At 36.3% G+C, this 17,447-nt stretch overlaps 1 protein-coding gene across 3 annotated transcripts; it reads right to left on the bottom strand.

The window, feature by feature from the left end:
- Positions 1-1,491: 1,491 nt before the first annotated feature.
- LOC135781169 (uncharacterized) lies at positions 1,492-16,138 on the bottom strand. 3 transcript variants are annotated; one of them, XM_065291520.1, is made up of 20 exons: positions 15,840-16,138; positions 15,600-15,671; positions 15,394-15,480; positions 14,998-15,149; positions 13,849-13,911; positions 12,974-13,036; positions 10,738-12,128; positions 9,138-9,181; positions 8,534-8,764; positions 7,883-8,039; positions 7,587-7,682; positions 7,374-7,457; positions 7,145-7,228; positions 6,908-6,997; positions 5,129-5,215; positions 4,753-4,833; positions 4,628-4,654; positions 4,278-4,360; positions 2,545-2,588; positions 1,492-1,758 (listed from the first exon to the last, which is right to left on the bottom strand). In XM_065291520.1, the coding sequence occupies exons 9-20, from the start codon at positions 8,750-8,752 to the stop codon at positions 1,722-1,724; spliced, it is 1,089 nt and encodes a 362-aa protein (XP_065147592.1). In that variant the 5' UTR covers positions 8,753-8,764; positions 9,138-9,181; positions 10,738-12,128; positions 12,974-13,036; positions 13,849-13,911; positions 14,998-15,149; positions 15,394-15,480; positions 15,600-15,671; positions 15,840-16,138; the 3' UTR covers positions 1,492-1,721. The 3 variants fall into 3 exon arrangements, with proteins under 3 accessions (XP_065147592.1, XP_073669431.1, XP_065147591.1); XM_073813330.1 differs by having other exon boundaries at positions 8,534-9,181; XM_065291519.1 differs by having other exon boundaries at positions 7,374-7,442; positions 8,534-12,128.
- Positions 16,139-17,447: the final 1,309 nt, after the last annotated feature.

The raw sequence follows: 17,447 nt of genomic DNA, 5'->3' as shown, positions 1-17,447 counted from the left end.
TAGATATGTACCTGAGAGTGTCCTCTATATCTGGGCCTATAAAACAAGACCAGTCTTAGAAAGATAAATAGTTAATCGGAGTCATTGTCTGTCAAGCATTGATGTCTATAGTGTTGTTGCACTCTGTCCTTTTTTTCTTGAAAGCAAAATGAGTTTCCCTTTGGAACAATAAAGTTAAAGGGACACTTCACCCATTTGCATTAAGCTTTGTATAGTTAGAACCCCAGTCATGTTTTTGAATGGTCATGCATCATTTCCTCAGTTGCTGCTGAGACGGTAGAAATACAGATTTTAGTGTTGCATTTCCTTTGCAATAATATCTTTGTTGAGGGGGTGAGACTACAAACACCCCTTTTTTTCTGTTAAATAGCCACCAAATTCTAAATGTATGTTACATTTCGACTACATATATGACACACTTTCAATAAAGATGAATGTTTCTACGGGTGAAATGCTCCTTTAAATTAACCTGTTACCTGCACCGACTCTGCTGCATTGTAACCATTGCTTACACAATGAAAACTGGCGGGGACATACCTTATAGCCTACAGTGACTGGGTACCAAAGTCTTTGACAGCAGAGGAAGGAAGAAATGAAAAGGAGTTCTAGTACTGACTATACCAGATACCTCCAGATTACCCATAAGAAAAAAAAATGTGGATATATTGGAAGACATAATGTAATGAAACAATATATTTTGATATTGGGACTCTTGTCCTTATATTTTTCAATATTCTGCAATATATGCATGAACCATGTACTGTATAGCCATATACTGATGCATAGAAAATATATATTTAGCATTTAGACAGAAACAATAAAGAACTACATAGCTTTATTGAAACACTCATTACTTTTTATTAACACATGGGTATATAACACATTTAGTTTTTTACTGTCATTGCACGATTTCAATCATACATTAACCAGAAACAACAACACCTTCCTTTTCTCATGAAAGACATGCAATGCAGTACTAATCAGTGTCTTGCTGTCGGTATAATTATATATATATATATATATATATATATATATTTATATTATATATGTGTGTGTGTGACATTATCCTGTACAGTATGTTTAACTGTATGTTAAATTGTATATATATTTACAAATATTCCATATAAGTATATATATTCAAATAAATATTTACACTGAATTGTGTTCAAATATTGATTATACATACTCCCAAATACATGTGACTATATGAGCATCATATATATATTGCCCAATATATGGAAATTGACAATTACTTGTGTATTATGCAGTATATTGAAATATATTATCAATGCATTTTTCTACCAATGTAACTACCAATATACTAAAAATTCTTTAATATATTGACTGTTCATATGTAATAAAAAATATTATCTTTCCATAAGGTATATTCATTGAGTCTTTACTTACATCATACACTTAAAAAGGCAACTCATCAAACTCCACTTGATATCACCTGAGTGTGTGTTGTTACAGACATGACAAAATAATGGGAAAGCTTCATAAATCTTTATTAAAATAAGACATATTCAACAAATTAAAATAAACATTAAAATTCAATATTGTATTTGTGTCAGTGTAAGTGTAAGTGTAAGTGTGTGTGTGTCTGAAAGCTTTCTGAGAGCAAGAGTGAACAGGTGGGATAGAGACAAGGCCCTCTTTGAACATGAGGATCATGTTAGAATTTGATTGAGCTTGAGTGAGAAAATGTGTGTGTGAAAGTCTCAAGCAGCCTCCCAGGTTGGAGGCCACGTTTTTCCACTGGGAAAAAAAGACAATAGATAGATGATTAGTGATACAGTTATGATTAATGACTTTACATTCAAAGCTGTTATATTTACATTACACTTTTAGGTTGAAACTGGCGGAGTGCACAATGTTTGAAAAACGCTTTGGAAAAGGGAGTTGGGCTGACTACCAAAACACACTTGTAGCCAATCAAGAGTAAGAGGCGTGTCTACTAACCGACATCCTTGCCGGGGATGCGTACTTGTGGGGCGGGTCTATCAAAAGAAGATCCAGATTCAATTGGGGTAGGGGCGTGTTTGTTTTGGTGATTTCAAATGTCAACATTGGCTTTCAAACATTGTGCACTCTACCTTTAAGACAGAATTAAGAAATTCACAAAACGTTCCAGCATCAAAATCTCAGGTCACTACACTACGACTTCAGAATTCTTGAGAAAAAAGACGTTAAAATTGCTTGTAACCTGGTAGAAATATGACACATTATAGACAGTATATTACAAAAACGTTGATAATGCAATGTGATATGGCCTGATTTTGCCAACGGGAAATGCATAAGGTCATTAAAGGGGACCAAACAGCTGTATGAAGTCAATTATGGTATGGTGTACAGGATAGTTTATGAATACAACAATAACTTTACTCATACCCATACTGTGCATATCCAATATGATAAAGGGTATACTGTGTCTATTGGGCAGCTTTTTTCTGTTCAATGCAAGGTTTTATGTAAAGACATAATGCTAAGTGTAAGCAGGAACGTTACAATTTTATGTTTAATAACCAAGGATAATTAACTAACCATAGTTTGCAGGGCATCCAATCATAAAGGTGTTCTGTCTTTCCCTGTGAAAGGCAAAAAAGACATGGAAAATGTGTTACTCAGAAGAAATACTGCACACACCTTTACAACATACCTTTAACTTGAACACTCATTGAATTAGTTACAACATTAAATGATAGGTGATCAATTTTGTAATGATATCCATTATTTACAGTAATTTGCACTTAGTGAGTCTTTGTGAGCAATGCACAATTGTTTGAGAGATACCAATTTTATACCAATAAAATCTAGTTGCTCTCTCCTAAAACATCCTAGTTTCTTACCAACTTTACTTTAGTGTGGTTTTCTAATAATTGCAATAAATTCTACAAACTACCCAGATTACAATGTAACTGTAACTGGGGTATCTTTTCAAGGCACTGGTTACAAGAACTGTGTTCACAGCGATATTGTGCTTAAAAAAACTTGTATTGACCCATTAACTTAGGTTATGGCTCTTTCTGAATTATTCTATGTATTAAGGTTATTAAAGGGATTGTTCGGCCAAAAATGATATTAAACCCAAGAAGCCGTCCGAGATGCATATGTCCATCATTTTTCAGACAAACACATTTTCAGTTATTTTAGAAAATGTTTTAGATGTTTCAGTTAATCAAATGTGAAGTTATGGGGTCTACGTCCTTCAAGTCGAAAAAACGTGCATCTATCCTTAACAAAATAAATCCAAACGGCTCCAGGATGATAAACAAAGGCCTTCTAAGGGTAATCCGTGACGTTTTGTTGTAGGAATATCCACATTTAAAATGTTATAAACAAAATTAACTAGCTTCTGGTAATGCTGCCATCTTAGTCGCGTCCACACTCCGAATTTGTCATACGTCACTAAGAAAAGTGTTTACACTACGCTGATACTCTCTCCTGAATACAGAGGAGTCTAAGATGGTTGCACTACCGGAAGCTATTATTTTAGTTTATAAAGCTTTAAACATGGATATTTCTACAACACTGTGCGGATTACCCTCAAAAGACCTTTGTTTATCATCCTGGAGCCGTTAGGATTTCTTTGTGGAAGGATATATGCAATTTGTTTGGACTTGAAGGACGTGGACCCCATAACTTTACTGTTTAGCAGCTGAAAGAGATAAGACATTTTCTAAAATAACTGAAAATGTGTTCATCTGAAAAATTATGGACATATGCATTTTGGATGGCTTCAGGGTGAGTAAATCATTGGCCGAGTTGGCTATTCTGCTGCTTGACTAATCAATTGATAGTCATGGTTCATAGACCCAGGGAGAAGACCACATCCCAAGGTAAGAGCCAAACACTTATAGGAACTGTAGAGCAACTATCTATACCAGGGATGGGCAACTTCGGTCCTGGAGGGCCGGTGTCCTGCAGAGTTTAGCTCCAACTTGCCTCAGCACACCTGCCTTAATGTTTCTAGTATGCCTAGGAAGATCTTAATTGGCTGCTTCAGGTGTGTTTAATTATGGTTGGAGCTAAACTCTGCAGGACACCGGCCCTCCAGGACCTAAGTTGCCCATCCCTGATCTATACAGTAGGCCCAAGTAGTTCTTGTAGTGAAAAAGCTTGTATAAACACAATGGGGTTGCAGATTTATTCCATATAACATTTAAAGATGTTAACAGGAATATTACCCAACATTATGGTCCATATTCTGATTGCATGGAGGCAATATTGCATGTAAGAAAAGCAACCGTAACACAATTAAGCGTCCGCAGGCCTACCTTTCTCTGCCTTGTCTGGATTATGTCCTTGTATGGGTGCACCTCCCAATTGTTGTGGGGGCATTCTTTCTGTTTTGTTCCAACTGTGTAAGATAAGTATATAGAAAAAAGCAAATGTAGCAAAAACAGAAATAATAAAAAACAAAAATTAGAGAATACATATTTTTGGTGTGGCTTAACTCAACAACTTCGGGTATCTGTAAATGCATCTATAAACACTATGCATACAATTTATCTAGACATTAACTAAACCAATAATATTAGGAAGACCTGCATGACAAATCAATTCATACTCTATGTTGATAATGTAAAAGATTGCAGAATATTAGCTTTGTCACATATAAATTTACCTTTCTTTCTCCGAATTTGTCTTGTCCCTAGATAGACAAATATACTTGGTTCAGTACATATAGAGATTTGGTGGTCCAGCTTATTCTTAAAAAGATAAAGAACACAAAAAAGCTAAAGAGCTTACTTCGTCCTGTAGGAGGAAGGTTTAAATATGGTTCTGGATCGACCATAGTTCCAGGCTCCTGGTCCATAACTGTTGTGAAATCTGGGGGTGAGTGGAGATATGGCGTTATATCATGTATTAATATACAATTAATATACAAATAGGTTAAAATAGAGATCTGGAAAAACAAGCTTAAACGAGAGCCCTGGGGTTCAAGCTCACCACGTGCTGTTGGTCGGAAGAAAAATTAGAGTATAGCAAACAGGCAGCATGCTAACTCAATAAGTTAACTGCCAGTTTTATTTCAAACTAAATTCTCACGTTCTTCTTTCTAGTGAAAGCATACAGTGAGCTGGAATAACAGGGCTATGGTAAGAAGGCCTGTACGCTTCAACACCTTGTCCTGTAGGAAGAGGGTTAAGACTTGATTCTGGATCATCTGTAGTCCCAGCCTCCTGGTCCAGACACATCATGGCGTTCAAATCTGAGGATGAGTGGCAAGTAAGTATTGTCTCTTAAAAGTGTACACACAGATTACATATTATACAGTCGGGGCTGTATTCACAAAGAACCCTAGGACTAAAAGTAGCTCATAACAGACAAAATATGTTGCGCTTAAAGCATCACCTGTCTTGGATAGCTTAGAGGTAATCCAAAGGACTCCTAATACTATGAGACCAATTCATAAAACAGTATCTTTAATCATAATCAAACTAAAGTAGCCTACTTTTTATTTGTGCAAACATGTTATCATGGATGCATTTAAAAATCAGTGCACAGATATTTTGTTTATTTGCAGTGTATTCCATTACCATATAATTTTTAGCCATGTCATCTATCTCTGTCACCGTCCACCATAGCAATCACATAGCACATGCATGTGATTTGTAGCTTATCAACCGATTGGGGTGTCATGGTACACAAAAGTCATGGTTCGTATCTCGGTTGACGCGGTTGAAAGACCCATATATGGAATTTAAATTAACGCGCCCCAGAGAGTAAAAATATGTGGATTTGGGTGGTTTATTGCATGTATTGATGTTTTACTAAAACAAATTATAGAACATAGTACTTAGTGTATAGAGCATTTGTAAGTTAATGTTTATAATATCTTAGTGTGGTTTTGTCCATCTCTGCAAATAAGAATGTTTACAGTGAAAAAATTAAAAGCTAAATGCATTCTGGACAGTATGGAAAAAAGCTGGTTCAGGCGATGAGCTTGATGCGTTGTAATAAAACAACAGGGATGCACCGATACCACTTTTTTAATACGAGTACGAGTAAGAGTACTTGCATTTCAGTACTTGCCGATATCGAGTACTTACAAAAAACATGATTTAAATTTACAGGTAACAGCTTTAGTCATATAATTTAACAAAAAAACAAGGGACTAGTTTTCCAGTTTGTTGTAAACTCTGCCTCTTTGGACAACACAAGAGGCATTAACCCCTTACACGCCGCTCAAACATAGACATTTCTCAGACCATGGTATCGAGTACTTTAGAAAATGTGGTATCGAGGCCGATAACCGATACCAGTATCGGTGCATCCCTAGAAAACAAAACAGCTTTTAAAAAACTCACTCCATGGATACAGTTAGGATTTTTAAAACCTACATGTGAAAGGGTTCACGCCTACCTGTCTCTTACGTTTTACCCACTCATAATGAACAAAAACAACTTTTCGGGGCAGAGATTGTAGGTGGAGTTCGGAATAGCTAGACCAATCAGACTTTGAAAGTGACCAATAAGTCACTACAAGTGTAGATCTCAAGTTAAATGCACATACTAAACCATGACCCCTGAACCATGAATGCAACCAACAACCCCCCCCCCCCCCACCGCCCCTGTGTCGTTAGGGTCAAAACGAATACACGTACCATGCCACCCCTCCTAACCAATCACAGAGGTATCTGCAAGCAGGCTTGTACATGACAGCAGACAAAGGAACATTTATCATATCCTAGAAGTTATTTTTCCTTATTAACAGTAAGTCTCAGTAGCTTTGTGAATAGGTTTAAACTCTTAGTTAGGATTTTTTGTATGATTTAGGAGTTCTCTTTATGTTAAGATAACATCTTTGTGAATATGGTCCCTGGTCAAAAAAAGAGATCAGCTACTAAGGACATCTCACAAGGACATGAATGAAAAACAAATAAAGCTGAAGAGTTAAACACCTTGTCCTGTAGGAAGAAGGCTTAGATCACATGCTGTACGGTCTATAATAGTCCCAGTCTCCTGTTCCAGAGATGTCACGGCTGTGAAATCTGAGGAATGAGTGGAGAGATGGTATTGTCTCTTAGAAATGTACAAACATAGATTTCATAATATATAATCATGTCACAATAAATCTGCTGCTAAATATAATCTCACAGGGATATGAAGAATACAAATAATGTTGAAGAGCTAAAGACCTTGTCCTGTAGGAGAGCTGAGATCAGATTCTGTACCGTTCATAGTTCCAGCCCCCTGGTCCAGAGACGCTGCGGCTGTGAAATCTGAGGAATGAGTTGAGAGATGGTATTGTCTCTCAGAAATGTACACATAGATTTCATAATATATAATCATGCCAAAATAGATCTGCTGCTAAATAACATCTTACAGAGATATGAAGAATACAAATAAAGTTGAAGAGCTAAAGACCTTGTCCTGTAGGATGGCTGAGATCAGATTCTGTATTGTCAATAGTTTCAGCCCCCTGGTCCAGAGACACTGCGGCAGTGAAATCTGAGGATGAGTGGATAGATGGTGTTGTCTCCCATTATAGTGTAGAGATACCCTACTAAAACACATTCTCACAAAGATATCAATGGGGAACAACATAAAGCGGAGGTGCCAAATCCCGGCCAAACACACCTTGTTCTGCTGAAGGGTTGACCAAAGTCTCTAAATGTAAAATTAAAGTAGCTTCCTCTGGTTCCTGGCTACTTTCTGTTGCTTGGTTTGTATTTCCTAGAACAGTACAAACACAAAAATATACAATATGCAATTAGGTCAAAATGTGAATGGTATGGCAAAATAAGGCAAGGCAACATCCCACATGACGGGAAGCATATCTGCCCTCACTGTTTCAAACCATTGCTCACCACCTATATAATAATATGAAAGTAATTGAAATGAGTTTTTAAAATATATGTTAAATATAGTCTCACCTTCAACCATAATTTTAAAAATTTCGTAGATGTTTTTAACGCACGTTTGTGCATTTGTGCCCAACGCCAGATCTTTAGGCAAAATCAGTCTTGGCTTCTTGTGGGGGTATTCAAGAAGAAGCAAAGGCCTCCAGCCAACTGCGTGTAGCTTCTCTATCTGAAAAAATAAAAACAATTACAAGTGCTTTGGTGTGGTGTATGGATCTTTGTGTGCATATCACAAAGCTGGGACACATACAGATCAATATGAAAATCTTAGGACCAAAGCAGACTGTACTTATTTGACAAATCACAAGAGAAAACAGTATATTGACAAAAAACAATGACGGAGCAGTGAACAGTGAAAGCTCACTCATGGTCAGATGGTGGCACAATAAGTTTCTGATGGTCTGCTGTCTAATGCACCTCTGTCTTATTGGCCAAGTTCAGTTCACATGTCACATCGATCACAAGATACACAAGTAAAACTGCCCCTAACCTGTGTAGTGATAGTCACCCAAATTTTAAATGACAAATTAAGAATCGCTATCCTACCATTTGAAAAAAAATACATGCATTTCAAAGAGCCCAAAATCACTGCACCCATCAGGATCTGTCATTTTGATAACATCATTTCTACTATGGTGACATAGCACAATCCAAGTTTCTTACCAGAATGACGGCATCATCCAGTAAGTGAGAGATCACCTGGTTTCTTTTGCTCTTCTCTAGCCATGAGTTCTTGTTTTGTTCAAAATTTTCTATTTTTTTTTTTAATCGAAGATTCTTAGGCTGTGGGGCCTTGCAGTTGGGGCACATTTTAAAACCATTAAAAATCTTTTCCTGACAAGCAGGGCAAGTTTTCTTCAGTCCTCCTCCCCTCTTCGACATGGTATGGTGAAACTGTAAACCAGAAAGAAGGTATTCTGTTAATATTGTCATTTTTTAATTAATTGCTAAGACATATCACCTACATAACAATGGTGGCAATCTTTTAATTGTGTTGTAATATACAGTAATACGATAACTGCACATATGTGACTATCCCCAGAATCTGGCATAATTGTTTTGTGACTCGCTGTGCCTACATCAAGCTTGAATTGGTTAGTAGTTACTCCCCTAATGCTAATTGTACATCTACATGAGTTTAGCAACAGATATGTGCAGAAATGTGCTGGCACAGCATATAACACTATGGTGCCTTTAAAGAACCTTTTGAAGATTGGGATTCGGTTTGTACAGTGAAAAATAATAACATTTATCCTTGGATACTTACTGAAATGTTGGGATAAAGAAAATGTTGGGTAATTCACAATTAATCTGCAGGGCAGACAAAAATGTACATAAATAGAATTACATATGATACAAAACATTAGTTCATTAAAATTAGTTCACTAAATTATGATGGTGAAACAACAATTACAGCTGAGCCAAAATCGCATGAGCTTGCGTTGCCAAACCAACAAGCCAGTTCTTTAGTGTTAGGGCAACTTCAATATGCTTCTGGATTGCTCTTTATTTTGCTTTGGTTTAACCTGTTTTTAAGTTTTGTACTTTTATTTACCACATTCTCTGGTACCCCAGTTTCAAAAACATTAATTTATTATAGTTCAGGTACAACAAAAGCTATTCTTTGCACGTTCTTTAATGAATTATTGACAATTCAATGCGCTCATTAACAATTATGTACATATATTTAGCCTAACATTACACAGATTGAACAAACACAGAGCATGCGTCTCGATACCTACAGACATTTCAAAATTAATCCTAACTGTCCAAAAGTAGGCTGCTGTTTTGATAACCCAAACATAACCTTACATGAATTTCGGAGACAAAGTTTGCATTATTGCTACAGACTCAAAGTAACTTTAATCCCCAGGTTGAAATATTGTGACGCAACGTCGTTTAGTGCTGTTATCCGTGGAAAAAACAACGTGTTGTAAATAAATCAATAACAGAGGCTTGAGATACCTACAGTTTCGATCTGTGGATGGTGATCCTCCTCGCACTGACTGGAAAAACCGCGAAGTTCTGGTACGCGCGCCTGAACGTGTGACGTGTCGCCGTCATGGCAACATACTCGTCTGATTAAATATTTATTTAATTAATTTATATTAAATGCATATTAATTTATATTTATATTATAAATATATTTTTAATTAATTTAAGTTAATTTATAATGTTACAAAAAACGTTTTTTTGTTTATATATCTCGATTTCCAATAAACAATAATAATAACTTTTAATTAGTCAAGTTACTATAGACTTTCTACTCTGATACATTTTAGAGTCAATCTGTGTGTATTGACTCAACCAAATTATTTTAAATGAAACAGTATACAAGCCATTGCGTGAGACTCGAGTTTATCCGTGTGTCCTCCACGGAATAATCCGTGGTGCCACCACAGAAATTCACAATAAGCAAAAAGCAACTAATTTAATTATATGAAAGCATTGGTAAATGAGAGGTTGACAGGTTGTATACACAGTCGTGAAGACGTCTAGTGTCAACACGAACAAACTACTGTAGCCAATATAGCCTAACGGGTGAAACTGTGCTGTGGTGATCATGAAAGATACATACGTGACACCATCACGGGAGATTTCGTGACACCATCACGGATCAGCGCTCAAACGACCACAGAAAAATGCTTCAGGCATGGTGAAAAAGTATTTCACCTGAAGTATTTTTAAGTAGGTCTAAGAATATTTAAAGTGATAGGCTTACGTTTCCAAATCAGAAACCGACGTGAGGCAGCGGGTGAATCAGTCGATCCGTGTGGGGATCACGTAAAAAGAGCGACTGCGGTGCAGTTATAATTGAATCCGGTTATCCGTGGGTGGATCACGGGTGATGCCTGTCATTTACTTACATTGGTATCACTTCCGTGAACCCATCACGGAATTTTCGTCGATTCCGTGATGCCACCACAGATTCTGAGTTAAGGGTCCGTGCACATTACACGGAATTCTGTGAGATCAGGTTGGTCCAGTTATAAAAATTCTGCACACATAAAAAGTACTAAAGTAATTTATAGTAAATACCCATACTATAGTAAAGTGTAGTATACAGTATATATTATTTAAAACTTTGTTAATGAATGTTACAGCATACTGTAGAGTAATAAATACACTTTAAAAACAGATGTGTTAAAACAACACAATCAGTTTTATTATTGGAACACCAAATTTTGTTACTTGTGTTGTCACTTTAATTTTAACACAAAATGTGAAATTACTTAATCATTCCAAAAAATTCCTTACAACTGAGCATAGCCAGTTTTTTAACTCATGATGGGTTTCTGGTCTCAATTTTTTTGTATTACTTTCAATTCATATATAAATATATATTTCTGTCATGATGGTTCTTTTCATAACATTAAATGTGGTAATAGAGATTTGCTTCAACTTCATCTGTATGATGGAGGAAAATCACTTTGATAAAGCAGATACACATAACATCATCATCCTCATCATCGTTCATAGCAACCATTATATTTAAATTGTACTGTTCAGTTGTATATCAAAGTATCCACAAGTATCACTACTGCTCTGACATAAACCAACTTTTCAATATCCAATTTGCCAAATACCTCTCAGTGACAGCAAGACTGCAAAAAGAAGTGAAAGTTATGTAAACTATTTAATCATAACATGAAATCGAACTTTGACTCACTGTATTGAAAAGTATGGCGAGGTCCTTGCCAACACCCAACCTACCGAACCATTGATAAAATATGAAACAATAGGCTACTTATCATTTACAACCTGTGGACTAAATTCAGTACAATAGATATTAATTGGTCCCCACATGTCCCAGGTAAAGGGACCACACTTATGGTGCCAACAAATGACAACAATAAAGATTGAATGAAAAATATGTTTTATTATAAGTGTAATCATTACAATACATTTGCATGAAAAACATTAAATGGCACCTAATACATAAAAATAAAAAAAATGTGTGTGTGTGTGTGTGTGTTTGTAGGGATGGGGTCATGAACAAAGTAAAAACAACTCAAAGTTAAAACATAAAACATCTTGTGTAACTAGCATGTTTCCTATCACTGATGCAGCGCTACAGGCTGTTTGCATGGTGTCTTTACACTGGCATTTAAGGCACATGTTTTTTTTAAACCACATGCAGTGTGTGACCATGATTGGCACACTGACTGTGCACTGTGACCATGAACGCCACTTCTTTGAAGAATTTTCTTCCTGTCATCGAAAAGGACGCGGCAGACACAGCACAAATGGCCTCCATCTATCAAAACAAATATATTTAAGTCAAGCCAGTTAGTTGAATTAATACTCAAAAGCATATTTTAAGTAACATTTCAAAGGCAGTTTATTCAATATTCTATTGCCAAATTAAAATGTGGGTATTGCTGACGCTCAATCATAAGATACAAGCAGGTCAACAAAGAAGAATTCCTGGGGCACATTTCAGAAAGTGGAAACAAGGAAAACTCTGGGTTTTCCATTTCAGAAATGTATGTAAATCAAACATGATTCAGAAGTGTAACTCAATTTTAAAAAATCTCACCAGCACTTTATTCTTCAGCTTTAGCATTACTAACTGTAATGCCATAACTCATACAGTCGTAGGTTGGCCTGTTCTAGCCATTCATAGGCTTGTACACAGGAACATCATCATTTTAAAAGCAATTGTTGGTGTGTTCACCTTCTATCTCTGTTTGTAATTTAAGACAATGTCCTGGACAACACCCTTTAAGATGTTTTTATACATTAGGTCCCAAATGTATGTACAGAACTTTGTTTATGTATTCTGCACGTTCTGCCTGGAAACTGCCCGTTGAAAGACTTACAAAGTGAATCTAGTTTAATGCTGTTAGATCCTAAATGAAAGATTTGGAGGCTGATTTGTCACAATGTGTCACTGTGCAGTGGATTGTTTCCCTTTTTATATGTTTTGGTCTATGGTTCTGTTCCAATATCTGTTCTTGTTAAAGTATTGTAATCTGTTGAAACTAACTGTTTTTATTCATGTTGCTGCCTCCAAACCAGGTCTACTTGGCCTGGTCTACTATGAGGAAGAGCTTATTATTCACAATGGGACATAAAAATCAGCACAATTTGAAAAGATACCTTAATCTGCAGTCATCACGATAGCTACAGTAGTGGCTGTTTCTGAGGACTGTTCTTCCAGCTCTGTAGAACATAAAACACAATAACAACTTTCTTTATACAACATTTGAATCTAAATTACAAATTCATAATGCAATGTGTCAACATTTATACTGTCAATAGTTAATTAGTAAATTGTAGGTCAAATACAGATACAGTACCATTCATTGTTTGCATCTAAATATCAACAGCCAATTCAAAGTGTAAAATTATCATTTCAAGATGTAAGCAACTTCCTGTTTCAGTTTGTAACTGTTTTCTTTATTTCACAAATAAAGAAAACATCTTAAAAATGTTTCTTTAACTTTTTGATTAAGTTTTATATGTCCTGTTGGTTGTATTTTATCCCAACGTTTATGCTGTGTTAAAAAACTGATACAGGATGTGCTTCTGGACCAGTGTTGTTTACATCTTGCAAAATGGTCTATAAAAGATGTTAAATGTCACCTTAATAAGTATTGTATATATAAATTGTAATTTTCATACAAGTGAGCTTTTCTCTTTGTGTCCAATGTCAATGGCAGACTTTTCAGAAGAGTAGTTTTAATTAAGCTTGAACTTAAGCAATGCCATTCAAATTGTATTACAATGAAAAGAAATACAATTTTCACACATGGCCTCTAAAATTTCTGGGCAACATCTACTGTGTCTGTTGATTTGAAGATGTTAAACTATCACACACAGATTTCATCTTTTGATTTGATTATTGTTTTAATAATGTGTATAGTGGTGAAATGTACAGTGTAATGACCACAATTACATATCTAGTAAACTATGCTTCTTAAGTTAAATGTTATATATTTATTTAAAGATAAAATAAAAACAACTCAGCGTACCTTCTGCGTCCATCGCCTCTGACATTCCTTCTGCTTTGTCAGTGGAGTTGCATTGTGCTGCATCTAATTAATGTATACGGAAAAAAAGAAACACTTAGAAGCATAACAAATAACTGGTCTTTCTGCATCACACAGCAGTATTAATGAAGAAATATAATTTTATAGATAAAATTCAACTGTTGCCAAGGGCTATCACAATCACTAGTCAAATTCAACTAAACAAGCTATAGGATATTCTGGAGAGGTGCCTTTTTAGAAAATGTGTCCACTGTAATGAGGAAACTGCAACTGAGAAATAGTGTTACATCCCTTACAAACTGCCATAGACACATACAGAATCTATAACCTGAATCTGTTTCAATTGAATTACATTGAATTTTTAAAGTGCCAATTCATAACAAAGTGACCTCACAGCACTTTTCAAACAGAGTAGGTCTAGACCATACTGTACTCTTTATATTATTAGGCTACAAACTCTCAGAAAAAAGGTACATGAAGATACAAAAGTTGACATTAGGGCAGTACCTTTTCAAAAAGTACACTTTTGTACCTAAAAGGTAGACATTGGTACCACCAAGCTACATGCTGGTACCTCATAGGTACATATCTGTACCTAAATGGTACATTTTAGGACCTTTTTAAAAGGTAGTGTACCAGTGACAAAAAGGTACAACTTTTATACCTTTTTTTTCTGAGAGTGGAGTGGCAACTTCCTTTTTAATATGCAGCAACCTCATGCAGAACCATGGTTCAGAATGGGCAGCCATTTGCCTCGACTGGTTGGGGTGAGGGGACATGGAGAAATATAGTGGCCCACACTCTAAAAATATCTGGGTTATTTTTTTACGCATGTTGTGTAAATATTGGACAGAACACACCACTGGGTTAACATTGACCCAATGCTGGGTTGTTTTAACCCAACTGCTGGGTTATTATACCCCATGGTTGCATAACAACAATCCAGCATTTGTTCTATCCAACATTTACTCGTTATGGGTCAAAATTTACCCAACCAGTGCTGCACTATACATAGACTCACATGTAGGCCCGTATTATTGTTTAGTGAACTTATTTTTTCCACTTTGCATAGAGCCAAATGATCTGCCGAAACACAGGTGGAGAAACACAACCACTGTTAATCTCACTTACTGATTTCAAATGAAATCTCCTCAGCAGCTTGCAAAATCCCCTCCAACTGCTTCCTTCCATAATAGGATGGCTTTTTGAGGCTGTCCTGCAACTTTAACTGCCTTGATTTACCAGGGACTGGTAGGGGAGCCTTCCAGTACCTCCGGCATCCTCTGAAAGACACGGGCAAACACATCCATGAAGATGTTACACATTGTAACACAGTCGGAAAATTGTGACTCTCCCATCCTGTTAATAGCCAGTGTACCGGCTGTAAACAGTCTTTTTGGTAATGTGTCATAATCGTATGGTTGATGGACACAAATAAGTTATTGATTTGATAATAATGCCATGGATACATTAAGCCAAGCTATATTAGGTTATCAAGACTTAAAAAGTGTTTGAACATATGCTTACTATATTTTTGGTTAAACAGATCTTGCACGTTTCTCAGCAGTACATTGACCTCAACTCTGGTTCTCGGTGTTGCGGCTGAGAAGCTGGCTACAGATGTAACAACAGACAACAATCAATTTTATAAAACTATATTATTTATATTGGCACTATTACGGACCTGAGTCCATTTATGTGGATATACGGATATTTTATATAACCAATATTACCTTTGAAATGCAGTGCAAAGTTCACTGTGTCTTTTGAGTCCAGGAAATCGCTCGTTTGGTATTCTTTTTCCGCTGAAAAAAAATTGGAAATAAACATGTTAAAATAAAATGCTAAAAGTGATTGAAAGTAAGGACTTGGAAATCTATGAACAGATAAAAATATACATTTATTAAAGTAACTTAAGTGTAAATAAAAAATTAACCAAATAAAGAAGAAAACTAAAATGTAATTAACTTTACCGGTGGAGGATTGAACATTTGTAGAATTTCTTTAGCCTCCCTGGTAGCTGCTTCAAGTTCAGCATTGTCAGCTTTCATGTCAAGATGCTTTGAAATAGTTGCAGCTTCCTGGCATAACTGGTCAAAACCTGAAGATGCCATATTAAAGAAAAGAAAGAATGCAAAGAGAAATAGGCAAAGCAAATTGAAAGAGGGACAAACAGAGAGAGGGGGAGAGTGAGTGAGTGTGTGTGTGAGTGCGTAGGAGAGTAGGGCTGTGCAAAATAATCGTCTGCGATTCTCATGCGTGTTTCATCAGTAAAGCCGGTTCCGTGATTAAAAGTAAATCGCCATCAGCTGCTTTCAGATGGAGCGGCATATATTACACAGGCCCGTAGTTCACCGAGAAGCTAGGCAAAATCTGGTTCAAAATCAAGGAAAATCGACTCCGATAATCGATGCAATTTTGCCTAGCTTCTCGGTGAACTACGGGTCTGGGTAATAAATGCCGCTCCATCTGAAAGCAGCTGATGGCGATTTACTTCTAATCACGGAACTGGCTTTACTGATGAAACACGCATGAGAATCGCAGACGATTTTTTTGCACATCCCTATAGGAGAGTGAGTGAGTGAGTGAGTTGGAGGGTGAGTGAGTGAGTGAGTGAGTGAGTGAGTGAGTGAGTGAGTGAGTTGGAGAGTGAGTGAGTGAGTGAGTGAGTGAGTTGGAGAGTGAGTGAGTGAGTGAGTGAGTGAGTGAGTGAGTTGGAGAGTGAGTGAGTGAGTGAGTGAGTGAGTTGGAGAGTGAGTGAGTGAGTGAGTAAGTGAGTTGGAGAGTGAGTGAGTGAGTGAGTGAGTGAGTGAGTGAGTAAGTGAGTGAGTGAGTAGGAAAGCTTTTGCAAGTGATGGCTCTTAAAAGAGCCGTTGGTTTAAATGTTGTGGAGCGTGTAGATGGAGGAGTATGAGATGTATGTGAAGAAACTGCAAGACAAAAAAAAATGTGAATTACAAATTTTGGATATTTTTTTAATTCTTTATTTACTAAACATTGTATGTATATAACTATTTACAACAAACCCCAAGATCCGCCCACTATCATAAGACTATATAATAAGATAAACAAATAAATAAAACGGCAAAAGAATAAAACTGACCAAAAAGAAAGATCTAAATGTCTAAAGATTTCTGAATTGTACATCAAATGTATTAAAAGCATGGTGTTGTTGTTACTGTTTTTTACCATGTATAAAAAGGCTGAACTACTGTGGTAAAAGCATAAGGTTTACTGTTACTGTACTACAAAACACCACAGTAGAAGTAGACTAACTGCGGTAAAAACATGGTACGATTTGTGTACTATGAACACAAAATACCACAGTAGAAGTACATTGGTAGTTAATTCCAAAAATATGAATATAATAAAATGATCGAGGATCTGTCACGTTATGTTAATGGTGACTAACATAACGTGACTAGCTTTTCACCCACTGGTTAAATCAACCAACCAATCATAGGCACGAAGACATCAGTCAATGTCCCGCCCCCAAAGACCCAAAAGTCATATTGATCGAGCGAGCGTGTGTGGTGCAGCTGTGAGAGCATAGAGAGAGTCAGAATCGAGCAAAAGCTCAT

Source organism: Paramisgurnus dabryanus, chromosome 23 (genome assembly GCF_030506205.2).
Source record: "Paramisgurnus dabryanus chromosome 23, PD_genome_1.1, whole genome shotgun sequence".
Lineage (NCBI taxonomy): Eukaryota > Metazoa > Chordata > Actinopteri > Cypriniformes > Cobitidae > Paramisgurnus > Paramisgurnus dabryanus.
Note: the sequence above shows the minus strand (reverse complement) of the source record. Positions and strands in the feature narration are given on the sequence as shown.

Excerpts from the sequence above, each read along its gene's own strand:
- LOC135781169 (XM_073813330.1), bottom strand. The coding sequence starts at position 8,803 with ATGACAATATTAACAGAATACCTTCTTTCTGGTTTACAGTTTCACCAT. Across the intron at positions 7,683-7,882 it reads TTTTAAAATTATGGTTGAAG|GAAATACAAACCAAGCAACA; the intron begins GTGAGACTATAT and ends GTACTGTTCTAG. Across the intron at positions 4,655-4,752 it reads CCTTCCTCCTACAGGACGAA|GGACAAGACAAATTCGGAGA; the intron begins GTAAGCTCTTTA and ends TTGTCTATCTAG.